Genomic DNA, 25,492 nt, shown 5'->3' on the forward strand with positions numbered 1-25,492 from the left:
CTGCACATTTTTACAAGATAACATGAGAATCAACTGTTTCCTGCACTCGGTGACAAACGGTACTAGTGTCCAGTATTATCTGAGGCATGTTTAGTCTAAAGTTAAATTAAGGCAATGAATGGATCACTTAATACTGGCCTGTAGGCTGCACAGTTTTAGGGTCAAGGCACTTCCGTGTTGAAGATACTGCGAAGGTCCTGGCTCGATGGTTTAGGTTTCCTCCTTGTCTTCTGAAAGAGAACCAAACACAATGTATTATAATCAAATAGCACTTCCTATTGAATGGGGGAACAATTCATAAATGTCATCAAATTGTTTTGTATTTACTTGACAACCACTTCACAGTATTTGGTTTATATCTCCAACGATTACCAAGTCAAATCAAAACAATGCTATATATTAAATCTAAGCAGGTTATGAGTATGTCGTAAAAGTGACAAAAGCACATTCAAAACAGTTGCAAACTAAGAGAAAATAGCTGTTTCATCCTTGAAAAAGACATTTAGTGAAGTTTGATTTCCTGTTAGTGTAAAAACAGTATAACGCCCTGTATACAGGTAGGATGTTGCTTCTTACCTTTCACTGGCGGTGCAGGTAATCGCCTCCTCTGCTGCCTTGATGACTCCACAGTTACAGGCTGCAAGAAGACGCATGTGAAACTTTTTTTGTAATTATTATTCTTGCACACAGTGTTTGACATACGGTGGTGGTAGTTACACTCTTATATGATTTATGTTAATGTATACAGGTACCATGATTGGAATGGTCTTGGTCTTAGTGAAGCGTGACTGTTGTGTGTCCACATTGAGGCCTGCACTCTTCAAAGCAGCAATTCTGGCCGAGATGTCGCAAATCTGGAGCAGAAACAAGCAACATGGACCATGTTTGATCAAGATCAGACTGATGATATACTGTAGTTGTCACTGTACTTGCAGCACCCCCTTATGGCCAATCTGTGTTTTTATGAATTCATCACACAGCTTCTAGTAATTCAGGCCTAACAAAAAGCAGCAGAGCACTTTCTTAACATACCAGTTTGAACTCACCTGCAGCTCAGACTGTTGAACCTTAGCAGCTGCTGATGCTACCTGCTCTTCCAGGAAGGACAGCTCCGTGTCCGACGTGGCGCTGCTGATGCCCCTAGCACACTCCTCCAGGTCACTCAGCTCCGCCTCCAGACTGTACACCTCCCCTGCTGCCACGTACACCTGCAGCATGTCCAGTTCAACACCGGATTAACTTCAAAACTTGGTAATTACAGCAAAGTCAACTTGGTAATTGAATCCTAAGAATGACTTTGACAGACCCCGTAATGCATGTATTATTTTCCCTTTACAGGGTACTAGAAGTAATCTACAGACCAGTAGTAGTATAATACTGGTAGTACGCTCCAGTAATACTACTGTACACTGAAAGTAGCAACTAAAAACATCCAACAGTGACATAATGTGCAGTGAATTAAACAAATATGAATAAAAAGCTAAACTTACGTTCTCCTCCAGTCTAGAGAACTGTTGATCCAGTTTCTTAGGATCCGCGTCGGGGGGCAGCGAAGTGTTGGAGACTCGGGGGCCGTCTCCTCCCTCCACCCCCTGCAGCAGCAGCTCCTCAGTGGCGTTCAGCACCTTCAGGACCTCAGTGGTGATGCTGCGCAGAGACACCGCCGAGTACCTCTACAACACACAGACAGACAGGCTGACGGAAAGCTTTGGAACATCCAAGACTTGTGTTTATGATTTTAAAAAGTACATTTTAATTGGAACTGATTTATGTATAAGGTTTGTGATGTGGATGTCCTGGTGTCTGGCAATGGGCGACTGTGGCTAAGTGGATAGCAGGGCCGTCCTTCAATCAGAGGGTCGGCGGTTCGATCCCCGGCTCCGGCTCTGCTAGTCGCATGTCGATGTGTCCTTGAGCAAGACACTTAACCCCAAAATTGCTCCCGTAGCTGTGCCTACGGTGTAGAAATGTGATAGACTCTGAATTGTAAGTCGCTTTGGATAAAAGCGTCTGCTAAACTGTAATGTAATGTAATGTGATGCTGCAGTTCTGTTATAGCATCATCTAATAAACTACAGTGTGAGAATAAAAGCATACTGAAATTAAAACTATGGAATGAGATGCATGCATGAAAAACGCAATAAGCAATGAGAGAAGAAAATGTGAGTCAAAAAGTGCAAATAAGGAACATTTGCTTCCTAGATCTGCAACTATCGCCACTAGCTGCATCCATCAAGCAAAACGAGTTCTCACCTGCTCCAACAGAGTGGATATAAACTGTATTGTTTTGTAAAGCTCCATGTCTCTACCCTACAGCAGAGAGAAGCACAGAAGAAAGGACAGGCCAGACAGGAAAACGAAAAACAGCACCAAGCAGAGTTGATTAGTAGTTAGTTACATCGCTAAGAACAGTTTATAAAGAGAGTTACTCAGTAATGTAATGTTTTCTTTCAAGTGGGCCGGCCTTAGCTGAGCTCTGCGGCGATTACAAGATGAGTAACTTTAAAATGATGTACGGTGATAAAATGTGTGTCAAATGGGGAAAAGTCATGAATTCATTCATAAACAAATAATCTTAACTCGACAGCCACTAACTAGGTTCCTCCTGAGCTGAGAACTGCGCAGAATTCTTACATTTTTAATTTGTTAGAGGAAGAATGTCATATTTTCAAAAGTTACACCTACTTACAGTAATTCTATAATCACAACAGACTGTACGTGGAGAATATAGGTTATTAAAACTGCATCTGAGTGTTGATTACTAACAGTAATGTTGCATTTATTTTGAATCACTGTCCATAGTGAGGTAAACATTTTAGTTCTTACATTTTGAATCTCCTCAGGCGACAGTAAACCCTCCTGAAGAGAAGACGTGCTCTGCTCCATGTCATCTGTATTTTCGTCTTTGGTTTCTTTACTTTCACATTCTCCCTCTGCAGCAGCTCCCAGTGTGTCCATGACTTTCAACTCATGAGTGACTTTTCTGTCCTCTTGTTTGTCATCATTCATTTCTAGTCTTTGTTTCGCCTCGAGAGTCTCTTTGATTTCTAAATGTATTTTTTCTTGTGCATTTCTATCTTTTTCCTGACGCTCATTTTCATTTGTGCCTGTAGCATCTCTACTCTCCTTTCTTCTGTAAATATCTACTCCAATTAGCTTACCTATGTTTTCTCCTGGTCTTTCTCTCACAGCCGACTCTGGCGTTACGTTATCGCCTCGACTTTGAAACTCTTTTGCACTTCTTGTCTCCTCTGATGCATTTGTGCTTTGAGGTTTGACAATGTCCTTAAATCTACCTTCTCCCTCAATGTTTACATCCTCATCCGTCTCTACTTCATCTGGTTCTTTACTTATGCTCCTATTTTCTGCAGCATCATCCTTTATTGCCTCCATCTGCATGTCCTCCAAAGTCATCATCAACATGCTGCTGATTATTCTGTCAAATTCTGCATCTTCCTCATCACTGTCTGTTGCTGTATCCTGACTCTCTTCACCTCCTCTAATCTTTCCCTCTTCTTGTCCCTCTCCTTCTTCCTGTTTATCTGGCCACTTCATCTCGGGCTGAGTTACTTGTTGGACTTTTGTCTCGTCCAAGGATATTAACTCCTCTGTTCTCTTTGCTTGGACCACCGTTTCCAACTCCATCTCTTGTCCTTTCTCTGTCTCTTTTGCTTTTTTAGCCATATCTTCTTTTTCTTCACATGTGGGCCCCTTTGCCATCCTTTCATCCTCGTCTGTTACTCTCTCCTTCGTGCGATCTTTCTTTTCCTCTACCTCTGTTCCATCTTGTTGGACATCTTCAACTTCTTCATCACAGCTCTCAGTCTTAATTTCCTCATTTTCATCCTTTAAATCAAACATATTTACATCCAAGTATCCAAATGATTCTCTCCTATCCCAATTCTTTACCACTGCTCCCTCCCTCTCAATTCCTTCTTCATTTATTTCCTCCTCCACCTCATTCTCTCCAACTTTATCCAGCTCATCTTCAGTGGAAGAAAACTGAGAAGCACTAATTAGACTGGCCAAATCGCGCAGCGGAACGGCCTGGACGTCTTTTTCTGCCTGCAGTTTCCACAAATTCTCGTCTATCGCTTCCTCCCCCTCTTCACCTCTGCCTGCTCGGTCCAACTCATCCTCCGTGGATGAAAATTGGGTGGCGTTGGCTTGATTAGCTAATCTGCACACTTTCACCGCCAGCTCCTCCTCCTCCTCCTCTCCTGTCTTCTCTTCATCCATGACGCCAACTCCGTCCAACTCATCCTCTGTGGAGGAGAACTGGTTTGCCCTGACTTCTTTTTCCAACTGACAGAGTTTAGAAGTAAGTCCGTCCGTCTTTTCCTCCTCCATATCTTCCTGTTTGGCTCCTTCCCATTCTCCTTCACTCTGGCCATCTTTGTCTAAGTCATCATCAGTCGACAAGTAAGTGAGTCTGGACTGTGCGATGAGCCTGTATAATCTGTATTTCATCTCTTCGTCTACTTCATCTTCCTCTGTTCTTCCTTCATCCAAGTCGGTCTCCATCCTCCATGGCCTCTCATCATCTTCCCCTCTGTCCTTGCTTCCTAGACTCTTATCCTCCCCGTCTCCATCTTTATCAACATCTCTCACTTCAACATCTCCCCCTCCTCCGGTTGAGGACTCAGTAACTCTGCCTGCTAGCTGTTGTAGTTTCAACGTGAGCTCCTCCTCCACCTGATTGGCTTCATGCCCTGTGGTGTCACTCTCAAGGTGTAAACGTTCAGGGGTCGTAGCTCCTGAGGTCAAAGTGCTAGGGGTCGCAGCATCAGACGAATGTTGGGAATGGTTGTCTCTCTCCCTGTAATCCTGTGAAGGTAAGAAATAATAGATTTAAGAATATTCTTTTTCTGGTGAATGAAGTATGGCTTCTTATAATGTTTATACTATTTGCATTTGAGCATCTTACATTTTCTATCCACCTTACTGTTATTTATTTCTATGTAATTGAGGAAGCATTCTAACTGTACAATTCTGGTACTTTATTTTCTGCTATGAATCAGAGCTCTTTCCATCTTATTTCATCTCATCAGTCTGTAGTTTTTATTTCTTACCAGCACCGAAGAAGACAACTCTTTTTTGCTCCTTTTCTTCCGGGATCTCCGGACTTTCCCCATATCTGGCTTGGCAGCCCCCTTTCTCTCCTCTTCGGCTCCTTCCACATTAAAGTTTACATCGAGGATGCTGGTCCTGCAGGAGGATGAAGAGCGACCGATCTCTGTGGGCACCTTCCTCTTAAAACGAGCCAATAGAGGTTTCTTAGGCTTCCAGCTCCCCTCAGGGTCTGAAAACAGATCGTCTCTGCTGCCTGTAAGCGGGGACGGTGTCCTGACACGGGCGCTGTGCTCGGATTTGGTTTCGTTGTCCGAGTCCATGCCTTCATAGGCGGACACCACTTCAGACTCTCTCTCCAAGGCACTGAAGACCAGGCTCTTCCTCCTGGTCAGCAGACTGGGACGAGCCAGCTGGGCGCTCTGCAGGGCCATCCAGTTCCCGTCTGGGCTCTTCAGCACCGAGGACACACCTCCGTACACACCTTAGCACACACACACACACACACACACACACACACACACACACACACACACACACACACACACACACACACACACACACACACACACACACACACACACACACACACACACACACACACACACACACACACACACACACACACAGATATTATGCAGACAAGCAGAGACCATATGCCACACAAGCGCACCACACAGAGTAAAATTGCATATGCAGCAACATTAAAAAAAACAAAAGCAGTGGACGAGGTAGGTATTAGCTGACATTGACTATTATATCAATTAGAAATTACTAATATTCTATAGACTTGCTATCGATCAAGTCAACTTTTCTTTGTTGATAGTTAATTCAATATATTTAATATGCAAATGTAGCCAACCAAAACAATGATGACTGGTGGATTTTAAAAAGTTGAAGAGCATTCAAAGATCTTACCAGTGTTGTCCAGCCGTTCAACACTCTTCCAGGTGGACATAGCTGACCCACCTCCGTCCTTTAGCGCCTGTGAAGAGTCCTGAATCAGACCTGAAGGGTCAATGTCCAACAGTGAGAAGGCAGAGTGAGACCTCTGAGAGAAGATGACAAATAAGAACGATTGATTGTTGCGTCACGGTCACACTGCTGGTTAAACGGGTCAACACGATCTATTGACTTTACTTCATTGCCGTCATCCAGAGGTCAGCTCATCTCCCCATGAAGATGAGTTTAGTTTCAGTTTTTTCAGAAAGGTTTTGTTTTAGTTTTTAAATATTTAGTTGTAGTTTTACAGTAGTTTGAGTTTGTTTTTGTTGGGGCCAGATATCATTTCTCACAGAATGAAGCTACATATACATAAAAAAATACATGGATGGAAAACTATAATGTCTAATGTTTAATCTTCATGCTACTTTAGTGTCAGATATGAAGCCACAGCGCCATCTCCTGGAATGTCAAGTCCGTTCAATTTCTGTGGTTCAATGTCACCGGAGTGAACAGAAATTCATGCTCTCTATTTTTTGGTATAGTGAGACACTATAGCTAAAAACCTAAAACAAATTCACGTTCCTTTTTATTTCATTTTAATTAGTAGTTTAACCAGGTGGTTTAGTTTCAATGTTTCTTAAAGTATATAGGAATTTACTAACAACATAATATAATACAATATCATTTTCATTGCTTATTTTTGCTTACTATAGCAAACCTGATCTGAACTCATAGGATCTCTTTTTGTAAAAAGTTTCAAGCCAAAAAGGTTGACAGTCACTGGTTTACTCTTCAGTACTTGAGTAAATTTACTTTTCACCACTATTTCTTCTACATGGCTCTTAACAATCATTGTACAAACAAAACCTAAGTGAGTGTGACTCTTTTACCCAGAGATCTGGTTGGTGTTTAAGGGAGCTGGATGCTTGTTCACAGTCAGACTGATGATGATGATGATGGTGATGATGAAGGTCAGGGTTGTGTTCAAGTGGCCAATCCTGGTCATATTCTGCCCTCATCTCAGTCAAAGTTTTCCTCCTGCTAATAATCTAAGAGAGACAGGGACACGGTTAGTGCTGCGTATGGCTCTGTACAAACACTGGTTCTAATGGTTTGTATTCATATGTGCAGGAGTTAGACATTGAACGAGCAAAACAGCTGACTCACATTTGAGTATTACACAATGGCCTTTCACACACACAGTAAATCAACCTAATCACACACTTTACAACATGTGCTACTTTTCATACTTTTTGCACAATAGTTTTTGACAGTTCCTCAATGAGCTCTCCTCTGTGCTCCCGGAGATAGTGAGCCTCATTCTGCTTCTCCTGGCAAACAAAAACAACCAAAACACATAAATAAGAAAGCTATTCGGCACCACACACCCACAAATGCACGCTATAAACCGATTACTCCTCTAAACACACACTTTAAATACACATTTACTGCTCTCAGTTCAAAAGCGTCGGGATAACAGATCAGTGAGAAGTATTATTTTTTAACATACAGTGGTATTCTGAAAGGTGGCTGCAGAGTTTTGGGATATCATTTACAGGTAGTTCTTGCAGATCCACACCGACACTCCTATATTCTGATATACTGCGATATTATACTAAATACTTGAGCACACTATGGAAAATATTGCAGCTTATATTTTCTTAAAATGGAGTTACTCTGCTGTTCTGATTTAAATTGCTTGAATACTAATTTCACTGTATTTTAATGAAATGCACAATGAGGACATCTTTACTTTTAACTATTCCAATGAGAAATAGTCACTTAAAACAGATACTCTGACCGAGAGATCTCTAAGGAGATGAGGTGAGCCTGATCTTCAACAAAATCAATGTTTTTTTAGAAAGTTTATCATATCAATAGTGTTTATCATATTCAAGTTGATAAACAAAGGGAACTTTAAATCATTAAATTAATTCTTAGAGTTTGTTATAAAAGTGATGTTGAATAGTGAAGTAAAAGTAACTTATTTTTGTTCAATATGGCCAGTGATCCACAGTATTCTGCATTGTTATTGTTGGCCTAACAATGACCCTGATACTGTAGTATTAAACTGTCCTTTGGATTGCAGCATAATCTTGATGTTTTTTTTGTTTATAATCGGATTTAAACTCTGAAAATAAAAAAGCAGAGAATTCAGATTAAGGAGGACCGCAGACGATACTTATCAAAGCACATGGAGTGCAGACCAACGACAAAAAACATTGTGCAGCATCTACAACACGTCACGGTCAGAAAATAATTGACAGAAAAAAGGTAATTATAGTGCACGGTTGGGAATTAATGTCAAATCAAACAGCAGTTTTTGGGACACAAAGTGCAAGACAGTGTGTGTGTGTACAAGTAATCCATCAATAAATGAGTTTTTATGAGATGTGAACAAAATAAATAACCTGACTGGCAGAGTCAAACTCAGCCTTTGAAATGGCCTCATCTATGGCCTCCTCTGCCACCCGCAAGGCCACAGTGATCGTCTCTGCTATGCTGTGCTCTGAACACAAAGAAACAATAATCACTTGTTATGTTGTTACCTGAATGAACCTTAAATTAGAAATAAAATCATAAACATAGGAAGGAGTAATTGCACAATTTTCAGTTTAATTCTGTATTCAAACTGTGTGTCACTAATCTGCTTTCATTGCTTCATCAAGGCACTACAAACAGAGACGTGACCATCAGGTCGCTGCAGCTTTTCTTTCATGTTTGCAGTCATTTCATTTAGCCTGCAGTGAACTGGGAGAATGAGGAGACGTCGGGACAGCAAACGAGAGATCAGAACAGACTGCACACATGCCAAAAGATTACAACAAGAATCGAGATCAAAATGTATCTCTCCACTGTTTCATCTGCTGTAAAAAAAAAAAAAAAAAAAGATATTCATGGCAGCTGGGAACAAATATGAGTTTTTGGATTCCTGAGAGGATTACAATGAATGACCACAAAAAACAACAACCTTGAACTGGATAATGTGGCCTCAGAGGGTCAGTTGCAGCGACTTTCTTATGCAGATTGAATTAAGCTCTCGCTATTACAAGGCTGAATTACCAACTGGCCAAGTAGGGCAAACGCCCCGGGACCCTAAAGATGACAGGTTCACTGAAATGAGTTAATATAAACTGACATGGAAAAGGTCTTACATTGACTCCTGCATTTCATATGATACATTCACTTGGGACATGAGAATAAAAGCCCCTTTCTCAGGATTAACTTTAGGCTTTTAGCATTTATTTTCTTTGTTCTGCTATTTAGTGAACAATTTATTAGAAATGCTGCACATAAACATATGTTAGTTTTGTGTCACGTTACAAGAAGATACAAGATGCAGGAACACAGAAATAAAAAAAGTGAAAAATGTTATTCCAAAGATTAATTTACTAAATGTTTCACAACAAAGCTGCACAGAACAAACAAGGATTAGTGAAATCATAAAATATATCTGCACCTTGAGTTTGCCTGTAGAAGGTTGAGTCACTCCCACAGAAGCTGCCCTCATTGCAGATACTGTCCTCATAGGCGCTGCTCTCTGCGCGCACACACACACACACACACACACACACACACACACACAGTAGATTAACATGGGATTAAGAAAAGTTTACCTCTTGTGTTTCATTTTGGTCGTTCCCTTTTAAGGTGTGTATTTGATGTAGCACATTGTACTCAAGAGAAATGGCCAACTGTTACCTCACTAGACTATGTTGAGTGCATGCAATGTTCGTACATTCGAATGGTTAAAAAAACAACAATCAAAACATGAAGCGAGGTGGCCCGATGAGTCTGCAAACATTTCAGGGGGTTTAAGATGATTTGTAAACTGTGAATATAATTGAAAACCTAATAAAGAGGATATCTGCCTTTTAAAAATAAAGGTTTGTTATTTTAACTACATGACTTGATTTTAGAGAGTTGGTGACGGAGCAGCAGCGAGTTCAGTCACACTGCAGATAGTTTCTCCTTCCTACTCTGAGCTCTGTGCCGTCCACAATGCAGACGTATGTGGTTACATAAGTGCATTAGAACGGCCTCACATGTGGCATTACCAGGCAACCTGATCTGTGACGCTGGTTCAGAGGTACAGTCGAGTACACAGGGTCACTTCCAATCATTTTAAGGGGCAAACAGAGGACTTGGGCTAAGTGATGTGAACTGTAGATTCTTTTTTTAAATGCAGTGAACACTCTACTCTTTCATTACTAAAAACCCTTCAAGCAAGCATGAGTTCACTGAGGTGATGCATCCTGTAAATTAAGACAAAATTATGTATTTTAGGGGCTGCAGCATGGACATTTTATCTGTGACGCCAGTATACAGTATATGTATGTGTGCAGACGTCTGTGTTGTATCATCTAATCAGTTGGGACACATTCGGCCGCAGCACAGGGACATAAAAAGACTCATGACCGATGAGCAGCTAAGGTCACAGTACCCCTGAAGGCAGCATGAGACTCTTTGGCTCCATACAGGTGTGTATGTTTGTCACTGTATTATGTTGATACTTTGAAAGATAAGACTAATGTGATTTGTATCATACATTTATAATAAGTCATGATACTGTTTATTTCAATTCTTACCAAAGACTCCCAAGACAACTGAAAATTGGAGATCATATTGTAGCAAAAGCAACTCATATTGTTTCAAATATTCTTTCACTAATGAACACATTTTATCTATCTCTTTATCTAGGTTCACATTTGTGTCTTTGAGCGAAATATTTCAACAACTGTTAGTTCATTTGGTACAGACATTCATATTCCCCGCAAGATAAAATGTAACTATAACAACTTAACCTTACTTTTAATCTGCCATCTTAATGTCAAAATTGTAATTGGTTTATGACCAAACGCCTGCAAAACTAATGGCATTCCCATCAGCCTCAGCTGTACTTAGTGTTTAGAGGTAATTAGCAAATGTTAGCATGCTTCCACGCTAAACTTAGATGGTGAACATGGTAAACATATCTGCTAAACCGCATGTAAACATCGCTACTGTGAGCATCATGTTGTAGACGGTAGTATTTTACTCAAAGCACTACTGTGACTAAGAACAGTAGAGCTGCTAGCAAGGCTGTAGATCCCCGTGTGGCTAATGTTAATGTATATTGTCTAAATAAAACAGAGGAAAATGGTAAGGAACAAGTTGACAGAGTTTGATTAATACCTAACAATATATATATTCATGGTTTTGTACTTGTGATTAGCATAATTTTAACTTCTGACTGCTTTCAATATTTCTCTTTATGTCTGTACTTTTATATACCGCATGTAATAATAAGCATCAAATAATGTTAACTGTGTCTGTATGTGTTCTCTTCCTCGGGGTCACTTTGCTATTTAGCATTACTCTTTAGACGAGCATGTCTCCGAGCAGTGTAGTCAGTGTGTGTCATGGGGGAAATGTTTCACTGCGACACAAATCTGACACATGGTGATGCCTCTATTCAATGCCATTAGTTTCCAAATGTCAGCTCTATTCATTCTGATGCTTTTTATGCAGCTCACATTGTTTGTTATGCAAAGTTACAACGAGTCAAACGATGCAGATGCAGATTTGGCAGTTGATTAAACACAATTTCCAGTCATAAACAAATTAAACGGTATGATACAGTTTGTGCGTGTGAGCGGAGAATGAAACAGTAAACCGGAATGTGACGCTGAGCGGTGGCCTGATGCCAGCACACATCAGTCCTCCTCCCACAGGGGTCAGAGCGCTGCATCATCTGCAGCCAGCGACCTCGCCTCCACAAAACACTCATAATTCTCTGAAATCCCTCGTCTGTTCAATCAGATCAGAGTCTCTGAAGTAATGGCCCGGAGATGCACTCCACAGCCTGTAACGCTCTGTCCCCAACATGCTGGAGCATATGCTGCTGGGTGAACAGTCCTATTCAGAGGAAGACATTGTCAGCATGGCTGGCTACAGCAAACACCTAACCCTGTGTGTTTGCGCTACACGCTTCACATTAAGATGTGCAGGACTGGTTAAAGAAACACTACTCAGATTACAAAATGTCAGTAAAAAAATGTGATGCAAGATACTAAAGCCTATATTCTTACTGTCACTGGTGAAATATAAATAGGTTGAAATTGAGGTTTAACTATTATTTCCAGGTCAAAAATAACTTTCAAGCTCAATTTAAAAATAAGTGACAAATTGAATGAAGATCATTTGTGGCAAATTCAGTCAGTCAAAGATTTATATATATTTTTTTATTTTTTTTATTTTTTTAATCAGTCGGCAACCTCCGGTTCTGATGAGTGAAGCCAAAGTAGAAGTGTCTTAAAACTTGCATTCTCTCTGCTGGCCGGCAGTGAGCAACTCCTCCGGTTGCAAAAAGAAGTTTGGTTGTATGAAAGTCTATGAGAAAATGACCCTACTTCTCACGTGATTTATCACCTCAGTGAACATGGTAAACATGAGATTATGGTCTCAATCGCTAGTTTTAAGTCTTATTCAATACGGCATCGAATCGTAAAAACGGTAATCGGTAAGACGTCCTCTTCTCATATACATGTCTATGGTATTTACAGAGTTTAGCTAGCTAACAGTTGTCTATCCTGCAAACACAGTGCAATATTAGCATTCATTTTTGAGTTGTGCTTCTGGCCACCTGACGAATGCAAGTCCAATATTTACTCCCCTTTTAGCTTTGTTTGTCTCTCCACCAAATCTGTCTCTTTAGCCGGTAAACCCAGTGGAGCATTTAGCAGCTAGTCGCTAACTGAGCAGGTCGTGTCCAGTGGGTTTTTAGAGCTTCGTTGCTGTAAACTGCCTGTTGCAGCTAAAAACGGTGAAATAAGAGCGTTGAAAGTAAACTACAGCAATAAGGTCACAAAACAAAAACAAAAAGACAAAAGCAAAAATGCTCCGTAGAGCTGAGGGGAGGTACAAAGTTTCACATTACAGTCATTTGATCCAAATTCTTGATTGGTGCAGCTTTACAAGAAATAAGACATTGAGATTTGACAGACACCATAGGCCCAAATTATACACACGGTATCACAAAATGTGTCACATAAGATATGTCATATCACCAAGTTAACAGAAACAAGTTCTTTCACAACACTAATAAACAGAGGGGTTTACCAGTAAGCTCTGAAAGCGCGCTGTGCTCCGCCAAGTGCTTCCTGTAAAGAGTCTTCAGCACTTTGGCGCTGCCAAACCTCCTGAAGCGCGTCTTCACATTAGTGTAGAACCACTCCAGTGACTGTGTCTTCAACAACCTGAGAGAGACACACACACAGACATCAGGTTAAATATATATATATAACCTGTATGTATATCTAACAAGTGTCAAACGCCGAAGACTTTGTTGTATTGGTGATATTATATGCTGATGATACATTTCTGGGTATAAAACCGCTGTAGCTTTCCAATTCACTTCCAACGAGAAACTGTGCAGGAATATCACCTTAGAGACCAAATTAGTTTGTGGATTAAAAAAGCAGTGAGAAACAAAGCAGGATATGTGGCATGAAAGCTTTTGCTGGAAGAATTTATTTGTTCTATGACTTCTGTATATCTCTCACACACACACACACACACACACACTAACAAATTACACCGCTTTCTCCTAAATAAAAGAAACACTCAGTACACATCTTCCAACTCACGTTCGTGCACTGAGTAAACCACACGAGAATCCATAAAACATCTGGGCTGTATCACCAAACTCTGACATGACACGACACACCACAGCAATACAGAAATACAGCCAACCATTTGAAACCTGAACCGCTGTATGGTGCATCAAAGTCCTTCTGTAACATAAAGCTAAGAAGCTGCATTCAACACAAAAAAAAAGAAAATTTTAATAAAAGAAAAGGAGAAGATTGTCGTTGCACATACATCGTTTGTTGCCTCACATCTTCCAACACCAGCGACTAGTGAGTCCAAATACTGAGTCCGAATATTTCAGCCAGAGGAAGACTTGATCCTGTTCTGTATCTTAGTGACTATGTAATAAACACAAAATCCATGTCTCCAGCGGTGCAGTAAGAGCTTAATAACCTTTGACGTCACAGTCAGCCTCTCATCACTTAACTCAGCCTCATGGACTTGACACACACACAACCACACACACCATCAGAATCACTACTACAACCACCACCACTCAACCCTTACCTGCTCTTCTGGCAGGCGGAGCAGAGCCAGGCTTTGTCCCGCTTGTTGTAGACCCGGCAGGCCTTGCAGACGTTGTAGTGGCAGTCGTGGCACTGGCGCTTGGGGTTGAGCAGGAAGGTGAAGGGCGAGCAGCAGCGGATGCAGCAGCGCTGGTTGAAGCAACTCCGCCGTGACAGCAGGAGGCAGCGACTGCCCTCCTCGTCCAGCTCCTGCTTCAGTTCACTGGGGAGGAGGAGGGGAGAGAGAGGGGAAGGTTAGAGGGAGGACGATCGTGAAACCAGGAATGTGTGTGAGAGAGTTATCCTTAATCGGGGGGGGGGGGGGGGGGGGGGGGGGGGGGGGGGGGGGGGGGGAAGGACAGAATATTTATGATATTAGTTCCTCTCTGTGGGTTTATCGAGTCAAATAGGATGATTATGAAAATGGACATGAAGTACATACAAACACAGTCAGTCACATTGATCCTTTGCCTCCCTTTAATGAAAATGGAGCAGAAATTAAAGTGGTTTCACAAAGTCTGTCATTTTATTCATGTTCTAGTCATTTGAAAGCAAAATAAGCAGCAATATCTCCCTTAATGTACATTATTCATTCTAGGGTGGTGAAACGCCGGCAGAGCTCTTATTAAAAGTGAAATTCTCATTCATAAATGTCTTGATTGAATATTTAAACGTCGCCTGCTGTGCTCAAGTAAAGGATAACGCAGGAGGGTATTCTCAATAATACATCAGCGTGTTCTCCTCGACAGCAGCAGTACCTTTTCTGCCGATATGTAGAGTACCATAAACATTTATTATAGCTCGAGGTCCATTTAGTGGCTGATCTGAAGCTTTCCATCATATGACATATGACTGTTTGCCCAGTTGTTATGCAATTAAAGATGCTTAAATATAATTTCCTTGAGCACGTTAGGGACTTCTCTTCCATGGTTTAAAAGTTGAGCTTCACCGTCAGAAATGTTGGGAGTGTTTTTGACCTATTCAATTAATTCTATTAAAGTGCTTCAACAAAATACTATGGTATAAGGTCGCTAAGACGTCTGTTCTTTTATTTTACTAATCACTATTTTAATCAGTATTTAAACACTGGTATTACTTATTTTACTTAAGTAAATTATCTGAGCACTTCTACCACCACAGGATTTAAAAGTGGATTAATACTAAAGTTTACAAATATAATTACAAGGACTTTTGTATTTTTCAAAAATTCTGAAAAGAATCGAGTCAGCAAAACATTCCTTTCACAACAAATCTCATAAAAATACATGCCAACAGGATTTATTTATCATATTGCTAGTTTCCCTGCATGCAGCTTGTAAAGAGATACAAGAACAGAAGGATCCCCAAACACGCACATGAAGTCACTTACACTACATCTCAAAGCGATGCAACATGTGAAACAGGCTAAAGATGATGGAATACGACGTTACAGTAGGAAAACAAGATGGACGAAGGCAGACGAGAGACAAATGGAAACTGGTGGAAGTAGTGCAAGATGGTAAGTGTCACAAAAAATCCATTATTTTCACATCAGGTCAGCAGGAGCATCAGCCATTACTGAATCATTCATAGAGGCATCATTACGGCGAGTCTGACAACACGGGCACAGAGAAACAAAATCAGCCACTGTAGGTTTTAAAGTTCATTTCATTTCAGTTTTAAATGACTATAATTCAAAATGTAAAGCAAAAAATAAATTCCTCATGACCCTGTCACTGTGCTTTTGTATAGACTGTATTAAGTCTATTAAATTCACATAATACAGTTTGACAGAACCAAAACAACAAAAACGTCCAAAATGGACATTAAGTAGAATGACCACCTCTCTGAAACAGTTCAACAACAATTCATTATAACCTTCATGCAGGTAGAAATGATTGCAGGACTGTGGTATTAGTTTTAACTCTGGAACTAAAGACTGGCAGCTGTGTGCATCTCAGTTGGTTTACCAGAAACTGGATACAAGAAGTGTGTGAAGGGGAATTTATGTAAACACATGCATATGCATTTGTGTAACAAGCTTTGCCTAATGTCACAGATTATAAGAACAAAGTATAGTTGTTTTTTCACAATTTTAAAACAGGATTACAATAGATTACTGTGAATAGAGATTATAATACATGTACACACACTAAGTAGGTGTGATTAAAATCATTCATTACTTATAATAACCCACATTAAAAATGTTCACTGTGGAGATTAAAAGCCTTTTCTCTGCTCAACACTCCCTCTGCTGGCTGGTCGATGAATCTCATCCTAAACTAGAAAGTACTATTATCTGCAGCAGTTAAACTGTGGCAACAACCTAGAAAACAAGGCACATTAATATCAGTTCATTAACAAATGGAGTGCGTGATATTTCAGTTAGTATTGTCAGACACTTTTACAAGATTATATCCACTGAATTAGATGAGCTCAGTCAACAGTGACACTTTCTCTCTGCATGAGAAGAAGGGAGGGTGAACAATTGAACACTGGATTGATCACGCATCTGTATTCCCCTCTAATCTTCAACTCCCCCGTCTATCACGCATCGCTGTTTGACATTCACAGAGGCTCCGGGATTTCATCTCAGAGGGTTGTCAGTAAAAGAAATTGAAAAAGCAGGATGCATGAAGTCGAAGCCCACTTAACGACTAGACAAGAGGGATTCACCCCTTAGATATCTGAAAATGGTACAAGATGTCATGTTTCAATGTACTTCTGCTGAAGAGGAGATGTGGTGTGAATGTGTTTGACATCATTTAGCAAGTTAAATATAAAATAGGTGTTCTTGGCTTTTTCACAAATAAAGAAAATAATAATGTATAAATACGTCCTCTTTTAAGCTAAATGTCAGCACAAGTCTAGTCATCTAGCACAGTAAACAACAACAACAAGATTAGCTATAAGTAGGCACCTGAATTGCTCGACACACTTTTAGTAAGAGGAAGTAGAAAGCTCACCACTTAATGGCTTTGGATAACGTCAAACCTCGCAGGTACAAGAGTAACTAACTCGTTTAGAGCTAGATTTACACAGTTGAAGAGATTAACTAAAATACTGTTCTCATGTACAATTAATGAGGTACTCCTCCATTTCAGGGGCAAATATTTTACTTTTTATGCCACTATTTCTTTTGACAAGTGTAGCTCAAGATGTCACAATAATAAAATACACAGGAAGAGCTTATAAAATGTAAACACTATCTGGTTGGGGCCCCTGGATACAATTCAGATGTCTGAGTTCCACTAAAGAGACATGATCCCTCCAATTCCTCAAGATGGTTTGATTCAAAATATTAACATAAATGCATCCCAAATGTATCTTGTGACCTTGACAAATCTACTTAAGTTAAAGTTAAAGATCTACAGTTAGAGTTAAAGATACATTAGCTTGAGTTTGACCATCTGCAACAGTAAAATGCTTGAGGTCAAACCTGTTGAATGCCGTTTTTAAATCCTGTATCGTTTGTTGACCAACTTGCATTCTCTTTTCTTTCTCTGTCTTTTTTTTGCATATCGTTTCATAGTATTGGATCATTACTGCCACCTGCAGGTCAGTGTGTGTGTATGTGACCACTGTGACATCACTGTGTGCATGCATGAGCATCCTTGTGGGCGTGCAAAACAGGGGCTCACTTAAAGAAAAACAGCTCCATGGCACTACTAAATATCTAAAACTCCACAGAACTACTAAAAGTATTACTTTAACACAGAGTTTATCAGCATTGTTGAGAGCATCTGTCACTACAACAAATGTCACCTTGTATGAACTTGCACTGTATGCAATTTGTACATACGGCGGAATTCAGTGTTGGATATCTTGAGGAAATTACAGCCATTAAGTTTATCTTGCATGAGTGGTCCAATTTGTTATCGTTTGATTGGGTTCCCTGATGGCTGAGAGCCTTTTTTATACGCAGAAGAACAATATTATGTAAGCATAATGAAGTACAAGGACCAAGTAACAGAGTCACGAGAAAATGACATTACCATGTTATTCATAACCTCTGACGAGTAGACAATCATTTACCACTATGCACCCCTCTCTCTTTATCTCTCTTAGGTCAAAATAAACCCGAGGTGCAGATCAAACCCATCCAATTGGCTTATTATTCTGTCTTTGTGTTCATACATGTTGTGATTGGGCTCTGAAGGTTAGAGGTTTTGAAGAAGCCAGTCTGAGTACAACAGGAAAGGGCAGGGGCAGTCACTTCCTGTCCAGAAAGACAGGATGTGAAACACCCGCCGAGGTCTAAAAATGCCTCGAATGTACACTGAGCTCCACACAATGTGAATGTATACTGCTTTTACAATATATTAGATTTTGTTATAATGGATATCAAGTATCTCTTGACTCACAAAAAAAGTTATTTGAGTTTATCTAAAACCTCCTGATGCTCTGCGGTTGTAATCATTGACAAAAGGATTGCACAAAATGATAAACTTAGAGGATTATCACTTGAATCTGTAGCTCCTCTCAGCTTCATGGATTAGTGTTTGTGTCACCTGATGAATGCAAATCAAACACTCTGTCTTGTAGCTCTGTTTTTGGTCTCCACCAACTCCTGAAGGAGATATCCGTCTCTTTAGCTGCTACAGGCTCAATAACTGTGTCTCTCTGTTGTTTGGTGCTGAGCAGGTAGAGTACAATTGGTTTTTAGGGATTTTTTCTCTGAAACCAGCTGCGGCTGATAACAACGCCCGAAGACTTTAAAGTTGAGGACAGTAAAACCGAAACCATGAAGCTAACATACGTTGAAATGCTTTATAAAGTCGAGGGGAGCAGCAGAGTCGGGTGATAATTCTCTGTGTGTTCATAACTAATGTAAAAGCAACTCACATTTCATCCACTGTTCATTTCAAATCTTATTAGAGCAGCTTTAAACAAGATCAAAGAATGTCTTTGTTAGACTGCGTTATATGTAAAGTTGTTATGTAGTTTCTATAAACAGCGGTGAAATATAACCATGTACATTCACTCAATAAATTGGTATTATTTTTATAAGTTTGAATGCAGGACTTTTACTTGTAACAGAGTATTTCAACACTGTGGTATTGCTACTTCGGTAAAAGACCTGAATACTTCCTCCACCACTGACCCAAAGTAGTAAATATACACTTGCAGGTTTATGTGTTAAAAGTCAGCGTGCAGGTCAGAACTAACCTGAGGCGCTGCTCCTCCTTCTTGCGTAGCCTCATGTCCCTCTGCACCACCTGCAGCACATGCTCCGCCTCGTTGTCTGTCAGCCCCGACAGATCCAACTTCCTGCCCATCGCTGACACTCTTCAGGCTGTCACTCAACCCCTCTGATCAATCAGCTCGTTGTTATCATCTAAAGAAGAGAACAGTAGGAATCAAGAAATAAAACAAAAACAGCAATCAGAGCAGAATATGACAGTGAAATGAGGTATTGGTAGACAAATGTACGATGTAATGTTTATAAAATAATAGGAAGTCGGTATTATGAAATATAGTTCAACTGCAGCATCTAAATCAAGCTTAAAGTGGATTCAACATCTCTCAGAAACAGTTTTAACAAATGTTGAACATGATCAACTTCATGAAAGTAGGATTAACTGTTGTATTAGACTATTAGTTATAGCTATGTGTACCTAATAAAATAGCAACTTTCTCTACACCACTAATGAATTTAGACCTTCAAAAATGTTATTTCACTACATGGGAATATTGCAGAATAATTAAACATTAAATGATAATGTTTATATTTTTAAAAAAAGCACTAAACTTGATTTGTCAACGAGACCATAAGGTGAAATAGTGTCATAATTGTAGTAAAGTGTCCTTTCAGAGTCCTACTGACTAATTAGAAAGCTTCCCGCATGTCTACTGTATGACAGTGAATCAAAGTAAACATGCATAAACTGTTTTAAATGTATTGTATGCATGTATCCCGGCACCTCCTACGCATGTTAAACCTCCTGGTTTATATAATAGAGCACAGACCTGAGTCCATAAGCACTTAAAACTCATTTTGACGTCCTACAAGCCACTTACTCAAGTAAATCAGGGGTATTAACACCGAGCAGGAGTTGGGATTTTCTGCATTAGCATTCCTGAGGAGGAAAATCTCTCGGTCGGACAAGTTGAGGCCAATGTTTTTATGATGGAAGCCGACATGACAGCAGGTCTGCAGTGAATCCCTGTGGATGTGGAGAGCAGCTGTAGCTGTGAGCTGTTTAAGATTGAACAAAACACCCCACTAAAAGCAATGCTGTTTATCTTTATATTAACAGTCACAACCATGAGTACTTTTGCACTTTCGATGCATTAGATCTTGATAATTATATTGCTGGGATGTTAAACAAATAGCAAAGTATTCAAACTGGAATAAATGACAGAAATAAAGGTGACTTTTCCTCATGAGTAGTCACAGACACAATATCCTGGTGATAATAATGTTGTTGGTGCAATCTGCCGACAACAAACAGTAGGCTATATGTCGTTAAAAAAAGATAAGGTTTTGCGCATTATATTTTACATCTTTCTCTGACAAGATTTTCACAAAAATCATAACTCACCGATCTCTCGGTCTGTCTCTGGCCGGGTGAAACTGACCACCGGTGCACCTTCACGGACACAAAAAAATGGGTGGAAAAAACACGACAGCAATTAGTCTACTCCTCGTCCCATTTATGAGAGTTCTCACCAAAAAAATATTCAATACCGAACCCGTAAGGAGTCTTCAAGACGCTCTTTTTACAATCTTTCCTCGTTCTTTGGTTGAGGTCTGATTCGTGCAGCCTGTCCCGGTTTCTGAGAGTAAATCAGGATAAAGCCTGATCCGGGTCTACTTCCAGTGGTTCTCTGCTGGGAACAAGGAATTAGGTGGCATGGAAGTGATGACAGTTTGAGTAAACAAGTGAGAGGGGGGGGGGGGGGGGGGGGGAAGGATTACGGTTTAAGACATATTCTTATAATGCGTACAATGCGTACAGAGTATTTATCTTTTTTGTAAATTTCTAAAGGAAAAAAAATGAACTTCTTGGACACATCCGTTTTAGGTGGGCACAGCGCCAAAGAAATTCCAGCTGACACTTTATCACAATGCCTTCCATAAATATCTGTTAAAATGTGTAGTACAAGCAGACTCACAGGCCAATAGTTGACGATAAATTGATGTCCTGTGTTGTGAAACAGACTAATTGCTGCAGAGCTACAAGCTGGTGGTGTCTGGAGGAAGCTGGAGTCTGATTGGGAAATGAGGAGCAGGTGTGCTGCTGGCTGGTTGTCGAGGAGCGCGTGACTGAAGACACTCCAGAAACACTGAGGCCAACTAGTGGACAGGTGGAGCATTACAGTCAGAAATGACAGGAGGGATGTTAGTGCTGTAAATAAAGAGGTGGAATGAATAAAACTAAAAGACGTAAACTTCATTTTTATTGTCACAAACATACAAGTACATGAAATGCATTATCTGCATACTTTTGTAGTTTTGTATTGAACGCTGAGCTGTAGTTCACAAACAGCATCCATGAGTGTCCCTCCAGTCCAGGTGGGAGAGAACAGTGTAGGATGTGGACGATGGCGTCCTCTGTGGCTTGGGCTGTATACAAATTGTAGGGGGTCAAGGGCGAGTGGCAGCATGGGGCAGATGGATTTAACCAGCCTCTAAAAGTACTTGCTGGCTATGAAAGTTATTATTGATTTCAAAACGTGTGTGTGTGTGTGTATGTGTGTGTGTGTGTGTGTGTGTGTGTGTGTGTGTGTGTGTGTGTGTGCGTGTGTGTGTGTGTGTGTTCGTGGCATTTCTTAATTTCAGTGGTACTTCATTATTTTACAATAAAAGCAGTTGTTGGCACAAATTTCCTCAATTCCAATGACCCCAACATATGATTAAATCAATACATACAAAGACAACACATTTTACATTCAACAACAGTCATGTAAATAATGTTATTACAAATTATTACAGAATCTCTCATTTAGCTCTTGTGCTATCCAAGTATGCTGATATTTAGAGTCACAAACACCCTAAAATGGGCATATAAAACCTAAACTATCATAGATACAATCAACAATGAAGTTTGTGACCTCAACCACAAAAGTTATGTAATTATGTCGGCTAATGTTATTTCTCTATAAACCTGCTGGCATGTTTTTTCGATGATATAATTAGGAGGTGTCCAAGGAGGGACTGCAGGGGAAGGAAGCAGATACATCAGTTAAACATACCAGAAGTCAATATTATGGTTAAATTAGTCTTGCAGTTAAACAAATCTTTTTAAATTGTTTATGTGCGTGTGGATGGGTTTTCTTATCTACACCCTCTTAACTGCTTTCCCTTTCTCCACATGAAAGTGGTCGGCTGGCAGTGAGTATATAAAGACCTGTGTGTATCCAACTCTTCAGTTCATTCGCCATGGAGAAAAGTGTGCTGCTGGTCCTGTTGGTTCTGCAGGTCTTCCTGCTCATCACAGCCTTCACTTCTGCTGATGCAGCCGCCCTGGGGACAGATCCTCAACAGCCTCCTGGTCTGGTAAGCAGATCCACTGTAACGAGCTTCTCGCATTGTCAAAAGGTCCTTGATTGTCACAATTAAGGACCTAAATAGCAAACATGTTGTTATATAACAATATTAATATCTTATACCAATGAAATACAAAAGTAACCTGTCGTCACTACGTTCGGATATTACACAATCAGATATTTTGGTCATTGAACATTCCACTGCTTAATATTTCAATTCAGTGTCAACATTTTTGTAACTTGTCAAATAGGTTTTAATGAACATTTTCCTCCGTATGTAAATAGAAAACGTCACCTGGCCGGCATTGTGTTTCATTCAAAACTATTTGTTGTTTGCAAAAAGTAATTTCTAGGAGACTAGGGTTGCATGACAATGAGCAAAACTATATGTGAGAACGTTGTTTTTGTTCTTGTTGTCTAAGTTGTAAAGTTTTTATTCAGTTTTGATCACCAGATGTATCGATCATCGCACTGTTGTTCTCCAGTAAAGACATACACATACACTAGCTTAAGCTTTACAAGTACACTGCTCTTCCCTGGTTTAGCCTCAGGTTTTATTGAAGTATATCATCATCTTAATATAAATATGGACACTATTACCTGTTTTTCCCAATGTCCTGCAATAATAGATAAGTTATTTCAATAAGTAATTAAAAAAAAATACTTTGAGTGTACTTTATTTCACAGTCCCCCTTAAACACAACTCAGCCCCTAACCTCTTCTTCCCAGTAAGGAGGCCAATCTATTGATGACCCCATGTAGCCTCGTAACTATGCGGGCTGTAATCTAAAGCATTATTCAAAGCCGTTGAATAACTTACAGGTTGGAGATCATCAATTTGTTTGGAGACGACAATTGCACTTTGTTATACAGGTGGTGAGAAGAAATGGCCGCAACGGAGACGTATTGGGAAACAGACGGAAGAGATATTCCAACTGTAGCTGGAGATCAGGAGCATGTGGAATATTGCCGGTAAGACCAAACTTGTATTTATTCCATTCCATCCTAAAATTACTGAATCTCCCAGAATCTGCATCTCAAAAAACACTTGCTAAAGATCATTGCTGTCCGAATTCAACCCTTTAATTAGCCATTATTGAAAAGGAAGAGCATGTTGTATCACTATAATAGCTCACTAATAACTGCCGGGTTGTTATTTGTTAATTCAGAAATATTCTTTGAACGAATCTGTCAGTAAAATGTGTAAAATGTCTTTGTTACAGATTCTTCTTCCTCCTACTCCTCCTCCGAGGTAAGAGATTATTCGTCATGTTAACACAAAACTATATCCAACATGCTTGAAGACATAATATAAATTCAAATATTGAGGAATCTGTAATGTTTGAGTACCAAGGAGCATTTCATTAACTAACTACATTAGGCCACAGGTTAAGTATAAACATTTGGGGAAGTCCACACTCCAACAACACCAGCCTACATTACCTGAGATAGAGTTACACTGTGATGCTCTTTGATGTTAGCTGAGTTGAACAGGGTTTTTTAAGAATGGTCTACAAGCACATGCTTCTTTATATATTCAATTAGGAGTTCCCCACCTGTAAATACTTTGTTGCACAGTGAAACTCAGATAACGGCACAACCTGAAAACTAAACAAAAAAAGGACGCCTCACATCAGGACTTTTGTTGAAATATTTAAACCTAAATTGAATGGATATGGAGTTGTTTTATCAGATGATTATGCTTCATAAAGCACAGTCACCTCTCTGTGTTGTCACGCACACACCTGACCCACTCTAACAGCCAGTAGCTCACAGGACTCTGATTGGTCCGTCCTCTGGTTTACTGGACACAAACGCATTAGCTTACTAGAAGCCTGACAAGATGAATTTTCGTGTCATGTGATCTCACAATTCTTTGACAATTGGTTGGTTGAAGCCATTTTGTGATTAACTTGTCTTTCTTTTCTGTGTTTCTTTCTGTCTACAGACCAGAGGTAGGGTTCAGAAGGCAGAATGGGGACATCACAGATTGGTGATTTGATTGATTGTTACTGATTGTGCATATTCAAGGATATGAATTCTGGTGATCATGACACCGCTCCATCACATATGCACTGCTTTGATGTCATCGTCTGTTAAAACAAATAATACTGTTATTGGATTGCTTGTAAAAGCAAAGTTCATTGGTGTTTATAGTCAAATGCTATTGTTGCCAACAGCTGCATAGAGTTAATAGTGATTGACAGATAATCCTTCACTGCTGTACTGAACACAGTGCTCACATCGTCACACATTGTATTTCATTACAAGTGTTATGTATTTCACAAAAATGTGTTCCTGATTAAAAACAATGAAAAGCAGAACCTTGTGTTTGAATTTGTCCCTTGTTTTCCCAGTTAAACCATCGAAGGTTTAGGAAAAATATGTGGTTTTGGTAAAAGGAATAACTTTACATTTTGGTAAATACACAAAAAAAAAATGATTGACAATCAAAGACCTTTGACAATACGAGAAGCTCGTTACAGTGGATCTGCTAACCAGACCAGGAGGCTGTTGAGGATCTGTCCCCAGGGCGGCTGCGTCAGCAGAAGTGAAGGCTGTGATGAGCAGGAAGACCTGCAGAACCAACAGGACCAGCAGCACACTTTTCTCCATGGCGAATGAACTGAAGAGTTTGATACACACAGGTCTTTATATACTCACTGCCAACCGACCACTTTCATGTGGAGAAAGGGAAAGCAGTTAAGAGGAACTGAAATTAAGAAATGCCAAGAACACACACACACACACACACACACACACACACACACACACACACACACACACTTGTGTTTTCAAAAAAATGAATAACTTTTATTTAATTCACTAGAAATACGAGTGATATAACTCAGTGCTGTCTGTCTTAA

General features: G+C 39.9%; 1 protein-coding gene and 1 long non-coding RNA gene across 2 annotated transcripts; one reads left to right on the plus strand and one right to left on the minus strand.

Moving 5' to 3' along the window:
• Window positions 1-210: 210 nt before the first annotated feature.
• On the minus strand, window positions 211-19,411 carry myripa (myosin VIIA and Rab interacting protein a). The gene is made up of 17 exons (XM_076097284.1): window positions 19,302-19,411; window positions 14,155-14,376; window positions 13,117-13,253; window positions 9,474-9,556; window positions 8,427-8,522; window positions 7,266-7,346; window positions 6,906-7,064; window positions 5,989-6,121; window positions 5,073-5,554; window positions 3,958-4,827; window positions 3,742-3,846; window positions 2,254-2,310; window positions 1,491-1,673; window positions 1,047-1,208; window positions 753-854; window positions 577-637; window positions 211-230 (listed from the first exon to the last, which is right to left on the minus strand). The coding sequence occupies exons 1-17, from the start codon at window positions 19,409-19,411 to the stop codon at window positions 211-213; spliced, it is 3,063 nt and encodes a 1,020-aa protein (XP_075953399.1).
• Window positions 19,412-22,521: 3,110 nt separating this feature from the next.
• On the plus strand, window positions 22,522-25,013 carry LOC142956097 (uncharacterized). The gene is made up of 4 exons (XR_012955986.1): window positions 22,522-22,635; window positions 23,499-23,597; window positions 23,849-23,877; window positions 24,574-25,013. It is a non-coding gene; the product is annotated as an uncharacterized LOC142956097 (long non-coding RNA).
• Window positions 25,014-25,492: the final 479 nt, after the last annotated feature.

Source organism: Anarhichas minor, unplaced genomic scaffold, assembly GCF_050575085.1.
Source record: "Anarhichas minor isolate MPS153535 unplaced genomic scaffold, ASM5057508v1 ptg000024l, whole genome shotgun sequence".
Lineage (NCBI taxonomy): Eukaryota > Metazoa > Chordata > Actinopteri > Perciformes > Anarhichadidae > Anarhichas > Anarhichas minor.

Coding starts and splice junctions, on each gene's coding strand:
- myripa (XM_076097284.1), bottom strand. CDS start 19,411: ATGGGCAGGAAGTTGGATCTGTCGGGGCTGACAGACAACGAGGCGGAG. Junction 9,557..13,116: donor CGCGCTTTCAGAGCTTACTG/GTAAACCCCTCT, acceptor GTGTGCGCGCAG/AGAGCAGCGCCTATGAGGAC. Junction 231..576: donor ACCTGCACCGCCAGTGAAAG/GTAAGAAGCAAC, acceptor GTTCTCTTTCAG/AAGACAAGGAGGAAACCTAA.